At 62.7% G+C, this 18646-nt stretch overlaps 1 protein-coding gene across 17 annotated transcripts in view; it reads left to right on the top strand.

Moving 5' to 3' along the window:
• The first annotated feature begins 6489 nt into the window (after positions 1-6489).
• Positions 6490-18646, top strand: part of OBSCN (obscurin, cytoskeletal calmodulin and titin-interacting RhoGEF) — a 144826-nt gene continuing 132669 nt past the window's right edge. For 12 of the 17 annotated variants that reach the window (XM_057307034.1, XM_057307036.1, XM_057307045.1 and 9 more), the window contains exons 1-10: positions 6521-6688; positions 9681-10690; positions 11816-12085; positions 12403-12663; positions 13434-13742; positions 13872-14138; positions 14795-15073; positions 15463-15738; positions 16399-16674; positions 17911-18186. In XM_057307034.1, coding sequence (XP_057163017.1) covers positions 9709-10690; positions 11816-12085; positions 12403-12663; positions 13434-13742; positions 13872-14138; positions 14795-15073; positions 15463-15738; positions 16399-16674; positions 17911-18186 — 3196 coding nt within the window. In that variant the 5' untranslated portion in view covers positions 6521-6688; positions 9681-9708. Of the gene's footprint in view, positions 6689-9680; positions 10691-11815; positions 12086-12402; positions 12664-13433; positions 13743-13871; positions 14139-14794; positions 15074-15462; positions 15739-16398; positions 16675-17910; positions 18187-18646 lie in introns of all 17 variants that reach the window. The other 5 variants (XM_057307044.1, XM_057307046.1, XM_057307035.1 and 2 more) reach the window with 4 other exon arrangements.

An 18646-nucleotide genomic window follows, 5' to 3' on the forward strand; every position in this document is an offset into this window, starting at 1 on the left:
TACAGTTGACGTGCCCCTCAAGGTTTTAGAACAGATGGGTGCGGGGGTGTTTTCTCACAACAGCCAATTCTCTGATTCCCTGTGGACAGCAGCTGGGGTCCTGCAGCGTAACGCCGCTCTGACCCCGTCTGTGTGGCGTCAGCATCAGACCCCACAGGTGCAGGGCTCAGGCCCACAGACCACCTCACTGCAGTGCCAGTCCCAAGTCTGGGCTCACCTGTGCTCTGTCCCACGGGCTGCGTTCCCACAGCCCCCTCCTCAGGGTTGATTAATTTGCTGGAGCGGCTCACAGATTCCAGGGAGACGCTTCCGAACAGTTACCGGTTTCTTACGTAATAAAAGATGCGACGGAGGACACACGTGAAGAGCCGGGTCAGGAGGCCTGTGGACGAGGTCTGGGAGGACCCGAGCCCAGGAGCTTCGTGCCTGCAAAGTTGGGGGGCGCTCCCCCCACAGGGAGGCCTGAACCCAGAAGCTCCCCGAACCCCCCACTATTGGGGTTCCCGTGCGGGCTTTGTCAACCTGTGCCCCAGGGGATGGGGGCGGGACTGAAAGTTCCAGGCTTCTGGTCCAGGCTTCATCTTTCTGGTGACTGTCCCCACCCAGGAGCCCGCCCAGAGTCGCCTACTTAGACCAAGGGTCGCTCCTGTCACCAGGAAGTTCCCAGGCACCCAGGGGCTCTGTGTCAGGATCCGGGGTGAAAACCAGATGCATGCTTCTTCTCATGCCACAGGCTGAGCCGGGTGGCTGCCCAGCTGCCCAGCCCCTGGCCATGGCTCTTGGCCGGCTCGGCCACGTGCAAACCCAGTTTTCCCTAAGATGCAGCAGTTGCCTCTGAGTCGACCCAGTTGGTGTTGTTTGACCCTTTATGACCCTTGTACCCAATGCTTCATCGTGAGGATGTGATAGTCATTGGTTCAAGCCTGCAGGTGTGGCTCTTGCAACGTCGGCTTGGGGCCTCAGTCCATTGGAGCTGCTGAAACAGGACACCACAGACAGGGCGCCAGTCCCATCGTGGGGACCTCATCACCCGCCAAAGGCCCTTCCTCTAAAACCATGGCGCTGGGGGTTAGGATGGGGACAGAGGTCCCCTGTCTGTGCCAGGGTTTAGCTCCCAGTGCAGTGCCCGAGTTAGTGGTCAACATCTGGTCTAAAACAAGCCCATCTGTGAGTCCTTTAGGTCTGCGCCACAGGCCAGGAGAGTTTGGATTCCTTCTGGAATGAAGGGATTTCTAGGGTGGCTCACACTCGGGTTCTCAGTGAAGGAAGGCACCAGTTACTTGCCCCAAACTTAAATACACACATGCCCCATTTGGATAGGAGTGGCACGGCCGATCCCCCAGGCAGGGACAGCCTTGGGGGGTGACAGAAGGTCAGCAGACACCTGTGGGTGCAGAGCTGCCCTCCTTCTGCTCAGGAGGCCCCCAGCCTGTCTTAGGAGGGAGGTGGAGGCTACCGTGTTGCCGGCTTTGCCTTGGGCACCTGTGAGGTTTTAAAATGCAGCCAGTAAGGTCTGCTTGTGATGTGCTGGAGATAACCCTCTGAGACCACACACAGAAGCTAGCAGGTGGTTTTCAAAGGCCCTCCGGTCAGCTGAGAGCGCACACACCCGCGTCACTGAGAAATGCATGCCTGTGGCCTGTGTGACGCAGGAGTTCACAGCCTGCACTTGGGATGCACACGTGAGACGCACTTCCTTAGGAAGGGGCTGCCCTGGGCGTCTCCCAGGGAAGCTTTGCACACCCCTGACCATGGAACAACCTGGCCTAGATGACGAGGTTTTTCTCTGGGGCCGGGCGGGAGGCACCCAGAGGCTGCAGTCCTGCGCACCCGCCTGCAGTGCGGTTCTCCTGGTAGCAGAGGAAGCATGGGGCCTTTCCGTGCCTCATTTCTGGCAGCAGGTCCGGACCCTTGTCACAGACGCGTTTGGGGGCCTCTGCCCTTGGCTCTTGCCGTGGAAAGAGAAGGTAAGGCGGTTTTGAGTATCTTTAGGAGAAGGAGAGGACGGGGACCGGAGACTGTCTGCTCCACGGTCCGGTGTTCCTCTGTTGAATGAGGCTCACTGGGCGGCAGCATGCGCGTGGACCCAGATGGGCGTGGCGTAAGAGAGCGCGCGGGCTGCCAGAATTGCAGCGCCCACGCCTGTGAGGAGCCTTGCGGACAGACTCTCCTCTGCGCACCTGACGCAGCCTGTCTCCGCGCACAAGTGTTGCTGGTGCTGCGTGTCAGCTCGCCAGCCTCAGCACTCCCCGGGGTCCGCGTGGAGGTCATTTGCTGCAGTGGATGTTACTGTGTTCCCGAAGTACTGGGGAGAGTGCACTTGAAACCCTGCTGGAATGAGAGGAGGCATGGCCCTGGGAACACAGCAGTGGCTCCTCCAGCGTCCACGGGGCGCTTGGTGGCCAGCTGCCTTCCCCGCCCTGTCGGGCCCCAGCTGGGGCAAGGTGGCCTTCGTGGGGACCCACACCCAGGTAGCTCCCTCCACAACCCAGTTTCCTAGAACTAAGTGCAGTCTTTCACTTCTTCTCCTTGCCAAGGAATCTGTACTTGGGGTCTGAGGTGAGCTCCTGTAGGAGCAGGTCGGGTTGCAGCACAGGGCTCCCGGGGATGGCCACTGAGGTCTAGCACAGCTCTCAGGCCTTCTTCTCATTCTGGCAGCTTCCGAGGGACAGAGGGAGACAGCGTGGGCCGCAGGCTCCCTTCCTGCCCCCCGATCCTGCAGGCTTCTCCACTAGGCCCCACAACTGAGCTCCGAGAGCGGCCCTTCCTTCTGGGCCTCAGGACAGTGGGTCACAGACGTGGCTTTCTGGGGCTGAGGCAATCCGGTGCACCCCCACGAAACTGAGAGGGGCTGGTGGCATTCCGCTGGAGCCAAGCCTGGCCCCCAGTCTCTTGCACACGGTGCACATCTGAGACAACTTCCTTCTGTCGCCCACATCACGTGTTTGTGGTTCGCAGCCGTCCGGAGCCACCCTGCAGGGGCTTGAGCGGGGCTGACCCGGGGTGGTGGTGCTTGCTGTGGTCCTGGCTGGGACTGGGGCACAGACCTGGAGGCGGCAGGAACGCTCTCTCCAGCTGCAGCTGTGGGCGCGGGTGGTGGCCTGAGCCCCACAGGGGTCCGGAAAGAGATAACCATCCCAGAGGTGCGCACAGGGCACAAGTGTGGGTGCTGGTGCTCCCCACCTTGGGTGTCCTTCCTGGGGCCTCAGCCACGCCCTCGGGCTGGCAGCTCTCCCTGCACCCATGGGCCCGTGAGCCTCTCCCAGACACCTGCCCTGCACACCCAGAGCCAGCTCCCCTTCCCCTGTCCCACCCCTGCTTCAGGGCAAGTGCAGAGCCTGGAGGTCCCTCACCTGTCCCACTGCCTGCAGCCGTGGGCCCCATTGCTAGCCCAGGACGTCTCTCTGGTCCCTCTGTTCCTCCAGGGCCCCTCACTGCCTGGCTGTGGGTCCCTTTCCCCTGCTTGACCCCTGGCCCTCGCCCTCAGCTCCTAGCCGTAGGCTTAGCCTCTTGTGGCCGAGAGCAGGTGGTGGGGACACCAGCAAGCAGCAGAGGTGCGGGGAATGGGAGCCCCACTTCGCGGTGTGGTTTTCATTTGATCCCTTACTTTGCCGACTAACATCATCTTTTTAAGAATTAAGTCTGTGAATGCAGTTGCCCCTCATTTTAAAAACTGCCGTGTGGCGCTGAGCTGCCCAAGGACGCCATCATTTCTGTCCGCGTGTTGTCGGTGGGCATGGAGGTTCTTTCCAAAGCTTTCTCATTAACGGCAATGGCGTGACTGCTCCCATCGGGCCAGCCAGCTTCTTCCAACTTTTTATCTTTGTGTCCCCCACCCAGCCTCCCCTGGCCGCCCCCCACCCAGTAGTTTTAACCCCTTCCACGTTCTTTCGAAACTGACCTCCAGACCTTACTTGGAATTCGCCATTTTCCCCAATAATATCCCCGTTTTGTTCCTGGATCTGTGCAGGCTGTGGTCTCACGGCTATTGGTTATGTGCTCAGGAGAAAGTCAGGTGTGACCCCATTAGCTGTGGAAACAAGCAAACCATGTCCACCCTGAGCCACGGTCCCTCTGCTGCAAACTGCAGACACACCGTCCTGGGGACCGTCCACGAGTGCTCCGGACGAAACACGGGGACGTGAGACTGAGCGTGCTTGTTTCCCCTGGGAGCTTGCCTGTGGCTTCCCTTTGGGACGGACGGTCGGAGAGCAGGGCAACCCGCTCACCCCCGCTGGAGTTCAGCACTCCCGTCTAACATGAGCAGCTCCCAGGGCCACAGAGCTTGCAGCCCCCACCCTGCTCCCAGGAGGGTTGTTCCAGGGTCATGGCTGGAGGGTGGTGGCTCAGGCCCGGGGTGCCACTGAGCTCCGCAGGCAGACAGACCACTCACACACAGCCCAGGGAGACCCACTCCTTCCTGTCAGGGCTGCGAGGGGGATGGCACCGTCCCGTGGGATGCAGCCAGCATGGGGCTGCTCTGACACATTATGGAGCCCCCAGGACAGCAAATGTCCCACCAGAGCCCAGGGAGGTGTGGGCAGGGGCTGCGGCCAGAGACCTGGGATCCCTACACAGGCAGCAGAGTGGGCTACTTGCAAGGGTGCACCGGTTGAGGGGGACACTGAGCTGCAGCTGCCACTTCCTAGGACCAAATGCCTGTCCTCAACAGGAAGTGGGGACAAGTGACCAGAGAGAACACAAGCATGAGGGTGAGTTAGGGAGGGTCACAGTACTGGGAGGAGGACAGTTGGAGGATGGTGAGTAACCCCCAAATGCTGGGTCAGGAGATCACTAAAGTTGAGGACATCCCTCTGGTCCCTGTGGAGCGGTCAGTATTTTAAGGAGGAGGAAGGGATCCCTAGGGCTTGCCCTCTGTTCCCTGGGTACACCCTGAGTAGATGGCTGTGTCTGTACCAGGAAGAGACACCCCAGTGTCCTGGGATCTGCAAGCACCTTCTTCCTAGAAGGCACCTTCCAGAGCCCTGAACAATAAACGTCTGCTTAAGCCTCCTGGTCTGTGGTTTTATTATGGTGCCTGAGCGAAGACTTGGGTACCCCAGGGCATCTGGTCTGTGCTCAGAGCCTTGGTTTCCCCATGGCACACAGGGGCGCAGGGGCAGGGGTGAAGCTGAGCACGCAGAGCAGTCCCTTATGATGGCTGTGGTGGGTCTGCGTCCTCCCTGCCCTCATTCCCTCTTCTCTGGGTGCTCCGGACCCCTGGCCCGCACAGACCGCTGTGGTGGGGTCAGCGGGTAGACACATCTGCAGGAGAGATCCTCGGGTCGAGTGGGTTCAGGGGCCTGCCTGGGTGTCTTGCCCTGGTCCCCACCCTCAGATGGGGCCCCTGGGGGCGTGTCTCCGACCTGGGCCGCTGGGGGCAAGGGTCAGCCCCTTCCCTGGAGACCCAGGACTCCCACAGGGTGGCCCCTCTGGGTCCTGGTTAGACCCCCACCAGGCAGAGGCCAACTTTCCTCCAGGTGGGCCTGGTGTTTTGTCCACGCTTGTCCCTGCATCAGGGCTATGGGATGGAGTTGGGGACAGTCTTCCTGGGGCACGTAGCAGCACTGGCCGTTGTCCTGCCTGTCCAACCCTGGGACCTGCAGTCTTCGTCCATGCCCAGTGAAGGTCCCTGGCTGTGTTCTCAGGGACACCCCCCCCCCCCGCTCCCATTTAAAGGTGCCATGGACACCCAGCCAGGCCAGGTGCTGCTAGGAAGGACCAGGGATAAAGAACTTGTCTTGGGCATGTGTGTGGTGGGGACAGATTGGGGCTGGTGCTGGGGCCTGTGCTGGGCTCTGGCTGCCCGCCTCCACCCAGAGGCTCAGGACTTTTCAGATGGCCAGTGCTCTTGGCCTGCTCCTGGGTCCCCCTCTCCCTTCTGGGTGGCTCTGAGTCCCTTTCTGGGAGGTGCTGGGTTCCCCCTCTCCCCTCTGGACAGTTCTGAGTGTCCTCCGGATGGTTCTGGGTCCCTTTCTGGGTGGCCCTGGGTCCCCCTGTCCCTCTGGGTGGTTTGGGGTCCCTTTCTGGGTGACCCCGGGTCCCTCTGGGTGGTTCTAGATCCCTTTCTGGGTGGCCCCGGGTCCCTCTGTCCCTCTGGGTGGTTTGGGGTCCCTTTCTGGGTGACCCCGGGTCGCTCTGGGTGGTTCTAGATCCCTTTCTGGGTGGCCCGGGTCCCCCTGTTCCTCTGGGTGGTTTGGGGTCCCTTTCTGGGTGGTCCCAGTTCCCTTCGAGGTGGTTGTGGGTGCCCCTCTGGGTGGTCCTGGGTCTCCTGGGCGCCTTCCTGCCTTGTACTCCAGGATGCTAGTCTGAGCAGGGTTCCCCACCAGGTGGGGTCCCTGCCCCACCCACATCATCGTGCTCCCCCACCCCCACACCTGGCCGCCCAGAGCCTCTGCCCTTTGCCTCCCTGGGGCTGGGGGTGAAACCAAATCCCAGGCAGTGACACCCGGGCTATTTTGGAGCTGGGCTGGGCTGGCTGGCAGTGGGGGCGGGCCCAGCCTTCTTCAGCTGACAGCGTCCGCCTGTCCTTTCGTCCCCAACCAGTCTGAGGACCGGCCAGAGAGTGGGCTGCTGGGTGGGAGCTGTGTCAGTCCTGGGCCCGTGGAGGGAGGTGAGACCCAGCAGCCCCTGCTCCATCGTCTGTGTCCCACGCCTGGGTGCTGCTCCCAGCCTCCCGTAGAGACAGGTGAGGAGGCAGAGCAGGCAGGGTGGGGGGCCATCCAGGCCTAGCCCCTCTCCCCCAGGGCTGTTTGGTTGAAGGTCAGGGCTCTGGGTACAGAGGGGCCTGGGGAGGGGTGTCCAGCCAGGCTGTGTAGCTCCAAGTTGGGGCTCTGGAATCCAGCCCCTGACACCCTGGTAAGCTGAGCTGGGCCCTCACGTGGGGAGGGAGCAGCAGGGATGGGAGGTCAGGGGGCCGTGGAGTGCATTCACCTCCTCATTCGTGGCCCCTACTCTAGGGGAGGCCTGGGGGTCTGGCCGGCCCTGCCCCCAGCTCTGCTGAGATGGATGCCCGCTGACAGCTGGGGCTATTTTGGGCCTGTTGGCTCAGCAGAGGGGACAGCCAGAGGGGCATTGACACCTGACTCCAGGAAAGAATTTCCCCGGGAGTTCGGGAAGCCGCCAGCCCAGGGGTCTAGGGGGAGGCGCAGACTCCAGGAGCTGCGGTGGGGTGGAAGTCTTTTCTGGAAGGGTAGGGGCAGGGAGGGGGAGGGGGCAGCAGGGGCTCCCAGGAGGGAACCGAAGTTCTGCAGTCAGGCTGCAAGCCACTTCCCACTTGGCCCCAAGATTGGCCAAGTTCTAGAAAACCAAGGATGGAGGCTGTGGGCAGGACTCATGTCAGCCCTAGGGACTTGGACGCTCAGGCGCATGACCCCAGGTGGGGGTGGGGAGGTCATGGTCTCCATGTGGAGGGAGGTTCCTGCCAGTGGCAAGCTGGGGAGGAGTCCACTCTGAGGGAGGAAGGGGCTTCCCTGGGAGGCTGGGGCTGAGGTCCCGACCAGGTGTCCCCTCCTGAGCCCCCTGCCTCACCGCTGCATGTCCAAGCCCAGCGGGAGTTCTGGGGGTCCCCAGAGTGTGCCCCCCCACTTGGCCTGAAGGAGAGAGTCTCTGAAGTCCTTGGGCCAGCATTTAGGGTGCCATGGTCCTACGGACCAGTGGGGATGCCTGCCTGGAGGCGTTTCAGTCTGTGGGACCCCCCAGGTCTCAGGAGTCTGCTGCATTGAGGTGGGGAACACAGGCCCTTTACCAGGAAGCTAGGCATCAGCACCATCCCTGGGGGCCTGAGAAGATCTTGGGTCTCTGCCCATTCTTCCCAATCCAGGGGTCAGCCTGTCATCTGCCAAGGTCCTGGGCTGGTTTCCCCTAAGCACATGCAGTGATGGGAACTGCCTGTCCAGTCCTGGCCCCCAGGGGCCACCAGCTATGGAGGTGGCCCTCTGCCCCTGCCCGCTCATGAGCTCAGAGCACCCAGCTCCCGTATGTGCACCTGGAGTGGTGGGGGTGACGAGGCAGTGTCCTGCCTCAGGGGGACCCTCAGACCATGATTCAGGAGGTGGGCACTGGGAGCTCAGAGCTCAGGGCCTCTGGAGACCTGGATATCAGAGTAACCCCTCCCAGAGGGACATCAAGGCCCAGGAGGGCGTCCATGGAGGCGGGGCTCGGGTGGCTGCCCGCCCAGGTCCTCCCAGCCCCAGAGCTTAGCCAGGCAGTAGGGGGCAGGGGACAGAGGTGCTGACCGCACAGTGAGTCAGCAGGCTGGTGTGGGCTCACTTCCTCGAGGGGGATTAAGGGGGATTAGGCCCTGAATCACAGGACGGGAGCCCAAGGGCCCAGAATGTCACCCCACTTGTCCCCCCATGGGCAGCCCATGCTGGAAGCCCAGCCCTGGTTTGGGGAGGGAGTTAAGGCACTTGGGGTCAGCCCCGAGCCCGGGGGGCTGCTGTTCCTATAGAAGTAGGGGAGGGGGAGGCCAGGCCCAGGCTCACCTTACCCACCTGTGCTGAAGGCCAGCCAGGGCCTGCCAGGGGTAGGCAGAGGCTAGTCACCTGGGGCCTGCAGTATGGGTGGTGTGCACCCTTTCCCTGCAGGGTGTCCAGCCAGTGGAGACACAAAGTCTGTACGGTGAGCGGGCCCTGCCAGTCTGCCTGGCCAGTCTCAGCCTGGACGTCCCTGGTTCTTCCCAGGGGACTCTCTGCCTGCCCTCCCTGGGCACACAGCTGACTCTGTGCCCTCCCAGGGCGAGGAGCAGGTGCTCCCAGCGAGCGAGTGGGCAGCTCAGTGGGCTTGGGGTGGGGGGCGGCTTGTAAGCCCTGGCAGCGGGGTTTCCACCTGCCTGCTCCTCAGGGTTGAGAGGAGGTGGGACCCCCGGAGAGGTGCCCACAGGCCCAGTACACAGGACTGTTGTCATGGGTGCTGCCCGGGGCAGGGAGGGCTGAGGTGCACAGAGCGAGAGGTGTGGCTTTGCAGGGTGAGTCACCTGGAGGAGGAGGGGCAGGGGGCTCAGAGGGGGCCTCCTGGGATGGAGAACCTGTGACCTCGGGTGCACCGCAGACAGGGTTGAGCCAGCAGCAGGCACCCACCGAAGGCCTCCCCAGGCCCTGTCCAGGTTCAGAGAGCCGCCTCCTCTTTGAGTAGGGGAGACATAGGCAGATTTGGGGTTTCAGACTCCAGGAGGCAGTGGTGTGTGGGGGAGGGGGACTGGTCACCCGAAGGCAGCTGGAGTGGGGACACACACACACACACACACACACACAAAGGTAGATCCCTGTGGAGAGGTGCAGCATGGCCCCCAGGTAGGGAGGACACTGGGGAACACAGAGGAGGGCCAGCTAGATTGCTGGTGTGGTGTTTAACTGGACCTGGAGGGGTGTGTGTGTGGGGCTAGAGCTGGGGGGACAGGAAGGAGACACCCACCTATTAGGAAAGCCTGTTGTGTGTGTGTGTGGGGGGGGGTGTGGCACCAGACTCCAGATGTCCAGAATGGGGCAAATCTGAGTTTCTGGATCACAGTGCCTCTGGAAGTTCTACCTGCAGGGGTGAGGGGAGATGGGGGGAGGGGTGAGGGTGCGTCCACCCTGGGTTAGGCTGGGTTCTTCAGGAGGAATTGGATGGGAAGTCACCAGGTGGGGCGCAGGTGGGGGATTCATCCCCATTATGACCTTCCCCCAACCTGCTCGTAGGTCCCTTCCGCCACCCCCACACCCCACCATGGATCACTCATTCAGTGGGGCACCCCGATTCCTGACCCGGCCCAAAGCCTTCGTGGTGTCGGTGGGCAAGGATGCCACGCTGAGCTGCCAGATCGTGGGCAACCCTACGCCGCAGGTGAGCTGGGAGAAGGACCAGCAGCCCGTGGAGGCGGGCGCTCGCTTCCGCCTGGCCCAGGACGGCGACATGTACCGTCTCACCATCCTAGACCTGGCGCTGGGCGACAGCGGGCAGTATGTCTGCCGCGCGCGCAACGCCATCGGTGAGGCCTTCGCGGCTGTGGGCCTGCAGGTGGACGCCGAGGCCGCTTGCGCCGAGCAGGCGCCCCACTTCCTTCTGCGGCCCACGTCCATCCGCGTGCGCGAGGGCGCGGAGGCCACCTTCCGCTGCCGCGTGCGCGGCTCGCCGCCTATGGCGGTGAGCTGGGCCAAGGACGGGCGGCGCTTGGGCGCGCCCGACGCCCCCCGAGTGCGCGTGGAGGCCAGCGGCGAGGCGAGCGCGCTGCGCATCCAGGCCGCGCGACCCCGCGATGGTGGCACCTACACGGTGCGCGCCGAGAACGCGCTGGGCGCCGCCAGCGCGGACGCCGCACTCACCGTGGACGCGGACGCAGACTCTGCGGGCCCTCCTGGGGCCTCCACAGCCGCGCTTCTGGCGCACCTGCAGCGGCGGCGCGAAGCGATGCGCGCCGAGGGCGCCCCGGCCTCGCCACCAGGTTCTGGCACGCGCACCTGCACCGTGACTGAAGGCAAGCACGCGCGCCTCAGCTGCTACGTGACGGGTGAGCCGAAGCCCGAGACGGTATGGAAGAAGGATGGGCAGCTGGTGGTCGAGGGCCGGCGGCACGTGGTGTACGAGGACGCTCAGGAGAACTTCGTGCTCAAGGTCCTCTTCTGCAAGCAGTCCGACCGGGGCCTCTACACCTGCACGGCGTCCAACCTGGTGGGCCAAACCTACAGCTCCGTGCTGGTCGTCGTGCGAGGTGAGCTAGGGTGCTGGGCGCAGGATCCCCGCGCCTGGTCACTGCCCGAGAAGCGCCTCCCCAGCCCCTCCCCCAGTCCTTTCCACCTGGAACGGTAGAGGTCTTGGCGGCTCTCGCGTTTCCAGAGCCACAGAACGAGGGCGACAGCGGATGACCCTCAGCCTGTTCCATTGTTTTTGAGAGTCACATGAGTGAATAACAAGGCGCTTTGTCCGCGGCGCCACTCCGCCTGGGAGATGCCGGGTGACCCAGGCACCCCCTCCCTCTCACAGGATGCTAAGGGGGTCTCCCTGGCAGAGCGGGGGAGGAAGGTAGGGCAGGGGCTGGGGCCGCGCCAGGTTGAGCCGGAAGGCGGTTCTGGGCCAGTTTAGAGGCTCCCGTTGAGGACCCCTGTAGGGGTCTGGACCTGCCCCAGGATTCTGGGGAAAAGCGTGGGCAACATATCAGGTTTTGTTGGAGAGGCTCCTAAAACCAGAGACCCACCTCCACTTCCGTCCCGCTGTAGGGTCTCAGGGCGCTCCAACTTTCAGGACACGCCCCAGTGCCATCGCTCCAGCGGGGAAATGGCCCTGTTCCTCGGGGGTCCCTACAGAAGCCCCACAGGGGAAAGTGCACAGGGCAGCGGGGCTTGGCCCATGGCCGGCGCTTGGGGAGTCGAGGGGCGGCTCCCCTGGTCCCGCTGCCTCGCTGCTGGCGTGGGTGTGAGCGTGAGCCACCGGATTTTGCGGCCCGAGAGCAGCATCACTGGGGGGCTTTCTGTGGCTTTATGTGCCTCCTTTCCAGAGATCTTCTATTTAAGGGGAGGGGACTCTTTACGTTCTGTGCCTCTCCCCTGCCCCCCTTCCACCTCCCTACCTCCCTGGACTCATCCCTGCTGCTCCTTTGACTTCCCACCCAACCCCTGCCCTGGTCCCCTGCCCCCACTCCAGCCCGTAGTCCGACTAACGTTGACCTGCCCTGCTTCCTGCCCTGACCGCCGCCTCTCCCCCCTGCCCTGACCCCACTCTCCGCCCCCCACCCCCTCCTCCTCCATCTCCTCCCGGCTCCTCTCCCCGTCCCACCGCTCTCGCCTTGTCCGCCCCAGGCCTGCCGCCCCAGCCCGGCTCACGCGCTGTCTCCCCGCAGAGCCCGCGGTGCCCTTCAGGAAGCGGCTGCAGGACCTGGAGGTGCAGGAGAAGGAGTCGGCCACGTTCCAGTGCGAGGTGGAGCTGCCGTCCACGGAGGCCGCGTGGTACAAGGAGGAGACGCGGCTGTGGGCCAGCGCCAAGTACGGCATCGAGGAGGCGGGCACCGAGCGCCGGCTGACCGTGCGGAACGTCTCGGCAGACGACGACGCCGTCTACATCTGCGAGACGGCGGAGGGCAGCCGCACGGTGGCGGAGCTCGCGGTGCAAGGTGGGCGGGGGTCGCGCGGGGTGGGGTGGAGAAGGGGTGGGTCGAGAGGTGGGCTCGGAGGAGGGGCGGAAGGTGGGCGGGGCAAGGGCGGGGCGGGGGCAGGAGGGAAGGGAGGAGTTGCGGGGCAGGTGCTGAAGGTGGGCTCCGAGGAGGGGCGAGCAGGGCCCCGAGGAGTGGCAGGGCAGGAGGAGGGGCATAGGGCGGTGTAGCGGCGGTGCAGGGGGCGGTGCAGGGACGGAAGGTGGACGGGGAGGAGAGGCGGGCAGCCCCCGTCCCCCGCTCCGTCTGACCCGTCCCCCGGCGCTTGTGCACCACAGGCAACCTCATCCGGAAGCTCCCGAGGAAGACCGCGGTGCGAGTGGGGGACACGGCCATGTTCTGTGTGGAGCTGGCCAGGCCTGAGGACTCTGTCCACTGGCTGAGGAACCAGGAGGAGGTGATGGCCGGGGGCCGCGTGGCCATCACCACTGAAGGCACGTGCCACACGCTGACCATCTCCAAGTGCAGCCTGGAGGACATGGGCGAGGTGACCTTCATGGCTGGGGACTGCCGGACATCCACGCAGTTCTTTGTGTCTGGTAAGGGCCCAGGGAGTGCCCCTCGGATAGACAGGGCTATTTCCCCTTCCTCTGTCCACTGCGCCCCCGCTGTGCACTCCGGCCTGCTGCAGGGAGGGCTTTGGGGGCTGGACCAGCGGGTCATAGCTCTAGTTTCCTTGGACCCCTGGTTTGTTTGCTGCCCTCCTTCACTATGGTCACCCCAGGTGAGTGCAGAGTAGGCGTTCTGGTGACCCCCACTCTGCAAACCAAAGTAGAAGATACAGATTATTCTAGAAGCACACATGTGGGTGAGACAGGTGTGGGACATCGTGCGTGAGCATGTCCTCTTTCTGTGGCCTTTGGTATCAAATTTGTAGATTGGGAGGCAGGTCCCTCCCCCCACCAGCCCCCATTAGGTCAGCCCTTTGTTGGGGTAGGAATGTGTCCCTGCACAGGGGTCTCAGCACCCTTGGAATGGTCACTGTGCCCTGGTTTGGTCACTGCCTAGCCCAAGACCTGGATACACAGATGGAGTTTGTCCCCGGGCCCCCTGGACAGTTTGTGGTGGCCCTGGACTGTGTGTCCCCAAAGCCAGGGCACTGTTTCCACTGCAGCCGAGGAAATGGCCACAGGGCTGGGGCCTGGGGTCATGGGCCCACAGCATCCCTTGGCCCAGCAGTCCCCTTGGGCCATGGCCAGTCCAGACTGTGAAAGCACGCCCCCAGGAGGGCTGCGTTGACCTTGGACCCAGGGCCTGCCTGGGGAGGGAGCTCCCAGTCAGTGACATCTTGGGGCTGTGCTCTGCCCAGCCCCTAGGAAGCCGCCCCTGCACGCCCCAGAGGCCCCCGTGGTAAAGGCCAGGACAGAGTGCTCCGTGACCCTCAGCTGGTCCCCACCACCCCACGGGGACCGCCCTGTCCCCATCGATGGTTATCTGGTGGAAAAGAAGCGGCTTGGCGCCTACACCTGGAGCCGGTGCCATGAGGCTGAGTGGGTGGATGTGTGTGAGCTGACCGTGGCCAACGTGTCCGAGGAGGGGGACTTCCAGTTCCGGGTGTCAGCCGTGAACAGCTTTGGCCACGGCCCCTACCTCGAGTTCCCAGGAACTGTCCACCTGGGTAAGTGTGGACGTGCTCTGTGTGCCTGCCCCATGGGCTTCCCGGGGGAGGGGGCGCTTGGGCGCGGGCTCAGGAGGAGGAGGGCGGGAGGGCAGAGGCTGGCCCCTTGGTGAAGCCCCCACCCTGCAGCCCCCCAGCTGGCCGTGAAGACGCCTCTGAAGGCGGTGGAGGCGGTGGAGGGCGGCGAGGTGACCTTCTCTGTGGACCTCACTTTGGCCTCGGCGGGCGAGTGGTTCCTGGACGGGCAGGCCCTGAAGGCCAGCCCCGTGTTCGTGATCCGTCACGACGGCACACGGCATGCCCTCACCATACGCTGCGTGTCCGCCAGCCTGCACGGCGCTGAGCTCAAGTTCGTGGCCAACGGCATCGAGAGCAGCATCCGCATGGAGGTCCGAGGTAGGAGGACCTCGGCTGCTACCCCCAGGCCTCTGCCCCGGGGGTGGGGTGGGGCTCCTGGAGCTGCTGCTTGTCCCAGGGCAGGTGGGCTCCTGGGTGGTCTCCTGGAAGAGGCAGGGCTGGGCAGGGCAGGGTGGTGTGAGGCACTTGCCAGGGCTGGCGGTGGCCTGGCCACAGGGCGTGAGTGGAGGAGGGGCTGCAGAGCCTCACTCTTCTATCTGCCTCCTCCCCTCCCTCTGCTGATTCCTTCTGTCACTCTGCCCTCTTGTGTCTTCATTTCCTGTCTCTCCCTGTTCCCTCATTCCTGACTCTCCCTGCTCTGTCCACTCTCCGTTGTCCCCTCCGCATCCCTTCCCCCATCCCTCCCCTCTATCTCTGTCCCCTCCCCGTCCACCCCCTCTGTCCACCTCTGTCCATTCTCCTGTGTTCCCTCCCCTTCACTCCCTCTCCATCCCCTCCCCCATCCATCTCCCCTGCCCACACCCCAATGTCCCCTTCCTCTCTGTCCACAACCTCTATCCCCTCCCCCATTACCTCCTCCTCCATCCATGCCTCTTCTTTCCTCTCCACTGTCCATCCCCCCTCCACTCTTCCCTCTGTCCTGTCCGCCACCTCTCTGTCTATGCACCTTCTGTCCACCTGTCTGTGGCCCCAAGCGGCCCCAGGACTGACCACCAAGCGTCCTGTAGCAGCTGTGAGGGAAGTGCTGGCCCGGCTGCATGAGGAGGCGCAGCTCCTGGCCGAGCTGTCAGACCAGGCTGCAGCAGTGACGTGGCTGAAGGACGGCCACGCGTTGCCACCAGGCCCCAAGTACGAGGTGCAGGCGACGGACGGGAAGCGGGCGCTGCTGGTGCGGGATGTGGTGCGAGATGACGCTGGCCTCTACGAGTGTGTCAGTGGTGGGGGCCGCATCGCCTACCAGCTCCTGGTGCAAGGTGATGCCTGCTGTATGTGTGTTACGTCCACCATGGTCACAGCCACACTCTATGTTCCCCAGATCTGGGCAGGTCCTAGGGGGTCTGGGCAGTGGGAGCCACTGTTCTCTGTCCCCATAGTGGGGTGGGGGGTGGGGTGGACAAGGGCTCTGGTGACCCTGTGGGGAGGATGGGGGAGGGGAGGCTCTGCTCAGTACGGGGAGGGGCTTCCTAAGAGCAGGTGGCACTCCAGGGGTTGGCAGTCAGTACCCCAGCCAGTCCTGCCTCTGAAGGGGACCCTGGTCTGGGTGAGGCCTCCAGGCCCCAAGCGTCTCCATGTGCTACCGACGTGGGTGTGTGTGTGGCCAGGGCTCTGCTGGCTTCCCTGACCTGCCCCTGTGCCCTTGCAGGGCTCACTCCCTTTCTGCACAAGGACACAGCTGGTGGCTGTGTGGATGCTGTGGCTGGAGGCCCAGCGCACTTTGAATGTGAGACCTCTGAGGCCCATGTGCGCGTGCGCTGGTACAAGGATGGCACGGAGCTCAGCCGCTCCAGCCAGCGCTTCTTGCAGGAGGATGTGGGTACGCAGCACCGGCTGGTGGCAGCCCTGGTCACCAAGCAGGATGAGGGCACCTACTCGTGCCGTGTGGGCGAGGACTCCGTGGACTTCCAGCTGCGTGTCTCAGGTGAACGGCAGCCTCCAGGGCTTGGTGGGTGGGGAGCAGGTCTGGCTGCATCAAGGACTTGTGAGGCCAGGCTGTCTGGCCCTTCCTTTCTTCTGAGAATGCCCAGGAGGGGCAGCTGCTTCTGGATTTGGGAAAAGGAACTTCCCACAGAGCTAACATTTAGGTGAGAAAAGATGTAGGTATGGAAAATAAAAGATAAGAAGGAAATTTGCAGCCTTTTTTCTCTTTTTGAAGAGGAAGAAGTGAGGCAGACAAGACCCAAAAGGGGAAGCATCCTCAGCAGCTTAGATTGGGATCTTGATGCATGAGGCTCTGGCTCTTGCTAGAAGCTGCTGGGGCCTCTTGGCACATTCTGAGTCCAGTTTTGTCCGAGTCCTGGCCCTTAGTAGAGTCTCAGCCACTGCCCCCCAGGCCCCCCTCTATCTGTTCCCAGGCACTGGCCTGGCTGTGCATTATGATGCCCAGAGGCTGCTCCCCACCATGCCCAGCAGGGGTCAGGACATGAGGTCCCCCTGCGCCTGAGCAGGGCCCTACCAGCAGCACTTGACCGTGAAGGATTCCCAATGTTGCCTGGAGTCTAGAGAGTGCTCTGCTCTGGCCCCAGGACTTGGAAACCTCACCTCTGTGGGGCTTCTGACCATGCATCCTCTCCATTGCCAGAGCCCTCTGTGGTGTTTGCCAAGGAGCAGCCAGCACGAAGCGAGGTGCAGACCAAGGCGGGGGACAGCGCCACGCTGAGCTGTGAGGTGGCCCAGGCCCAGACAGAGGTGACGTGGTACAAGGACGGGAAGAAGCTGAGCACGAGCTCCAAAGTGCACGTAGAGGCCAAGGGCTGCAGCAGGCGGCTGGTGGTGCAGCAGGCGGGGAAGGCGGACGCTGGGGAGTACAGCTGCGAGGCCGGGGGCCAGAAGGTGTCCTTCCACCTGGATGTCGCAGGTCAGTCCTTTGGGTTAAAACTCTAGCTTTGATCGAGGGTGATGGTGGGATTAGCATGCAATGCAGATGGACTCTGGAGCTCTTTCCATTAGACTTATCTCTTCGCAGGTCCCTCCTTCTGCCTCCTATTCTCATACACGTGGCTGAGCCAAGAGAGTTTGGATGGGGAGGTGTACATGGAAGGGTTTGGGTGTACCTGTGCACCCTGATTGGTGTATCCAAGTATGGTCCCCATGGAGGAGCCCTCAGGCAGAGCAGTGATAGAATGTATGTTCCCCATCTGGACAATTTGGGTGGAGCAATGGTAGAATGTGTGGTCCCCACCTGGAAAAGCCCACATGGAGCAGTGACAGAATATATGGTCCCCAAGTGGAACTAACCATGGGGAGCAGATGTAGAATGGATGGTCCCACTTGGAAGTACCCACGTGGAATAGGGAAAGAGTTTGTCATCTGACCGGAAGAGCCCACGTGGACCAGTGTCCAAATGTGGTCCCGACCTGGAACAGCTCATGTGGAGCAGCGCTAGAGTGTAGAGACCCCACGTGGACAGCCCTCGGGAACAGTCTAGAATACATAGTTCCGACATGGAATAGCCTAGGTGGAGCACTGGTTGATGTATGGCCCCAACAGGAACAGCTAACATAGAGTGTGGTAGACTGTCTCGTCCCCAACTGGAACTACCCACGTGGAACAGGGATAGAATGTATGGTCCCAGCTGGACAGCCCATGTGGGGTGGTGATAGAATGTGAGGTCCCACCGGGAACAGCCCACTTGAAGCAGTGCTAGAATGTCTGGTCCTAACCTCCAAGGCCCACGTGGAGCACGGATGGAATGTGTGTCCCATATGGAACAGCCTACATGGAGCAGGGATAGAATATGTGGTCCCACCTGAAACAACACACATGGGGCAGTGATAGTATGTGTGATTCCATCTGGAACAGCCCATGTGGATCAGGGATAGAATGTACGGTCCCACCTGGAGCAGTCCATGAGGAGCAGTGGTAGAATGGACTGTCCCCACCTGAAGAAGCCCACCCACAGTAGTTACAGAATGGGTACATAAACTTTGTTCTTCAATGTAGAACAGGCTCTGAGGCTTTCCAGACCCCACAGCTGATGCAAAGCCTGGAGACGTTTCCAGTTCCACTGCCTCCCTGTGTAATCCTTCCCCCAATGCTGCCTTCCTAATGTATACATGGAGTCCTTGATCAGGTGTATCCTCTCTGTCCCCAGAGCCCCCTGCGGTGTTTGCCAAGGAGCAGCCAGCACGCAGTAAGGTGCACACCAGGGCGGGTGCCAATGCCACCCTGAGCTGTGAGGTGGCCCAGGCCCAGACAGAGGTGACGTGGTACAAGGACGGGAAGAAGCTGAGCACGAGCTCCAAAGTGCACGTGGAGGCCAAGGGCTGCAGCAGGCGGCTGGTGGTGCAGCAGGCGGGGAAGGCAGATGCTGGGGAGTACAGCTGCGAGGCCGGGGGCCAGAAGGTGTCCTTCCACCTGGACGTCACAGGTCAGTTGTCAAAGCCGACGTGTGACTACATCCCAGGAGCAGGCTCGGAGGACTTGTTTTGATGGGGGCTGGGTCAGGCCCGTATCAGTCAGTTATCTAGTGCCAAGGAACCAATACCCCAAATCTTGGAGACAGTTGCCTCTGTGGTCAGGGTTTCGGGCAGGGCTCAGTGAGACCGCTCATTTCTGCTCCATGAGGTGTGGTCTGGGGCAGGAGGATCCAGCCTGGCCTCATCTGTGCATCCAATGTCCCAGCAGGGGTGGCTTCAGTGCATGGGTCTGCCTGATGGCAAGCCTCTGGCTCCTTGTGATGTTGGCTGGGCTCACTCCTGTGTCTGGGGCCTCGTTCTCTCTCATGGCATCTCCACCCTGGGGTCCGTGTTTCCATGTGGGTAGTCCAGGCTCCTTCACATTGTGACTGTGTTCCCCTCAGGGAACAGCAGGTGCTACAGGGCTTGTTG

Source organism: Ursus arctos, unplaced genomic scaffold, assembly GCF_023065955.2.
Source record: "Ursus arctos isolate Adak ecotype North America unplaced genomic scaffold, UrsArc2.0 scaffold_5, whole genome shotgun sequence".
NCBI classification, from domain to species: Eukaryota; Metazoa; Chordata; class Mammalia; order Carnivora; family Ursidae; genus Ursus; species Ursus arctos.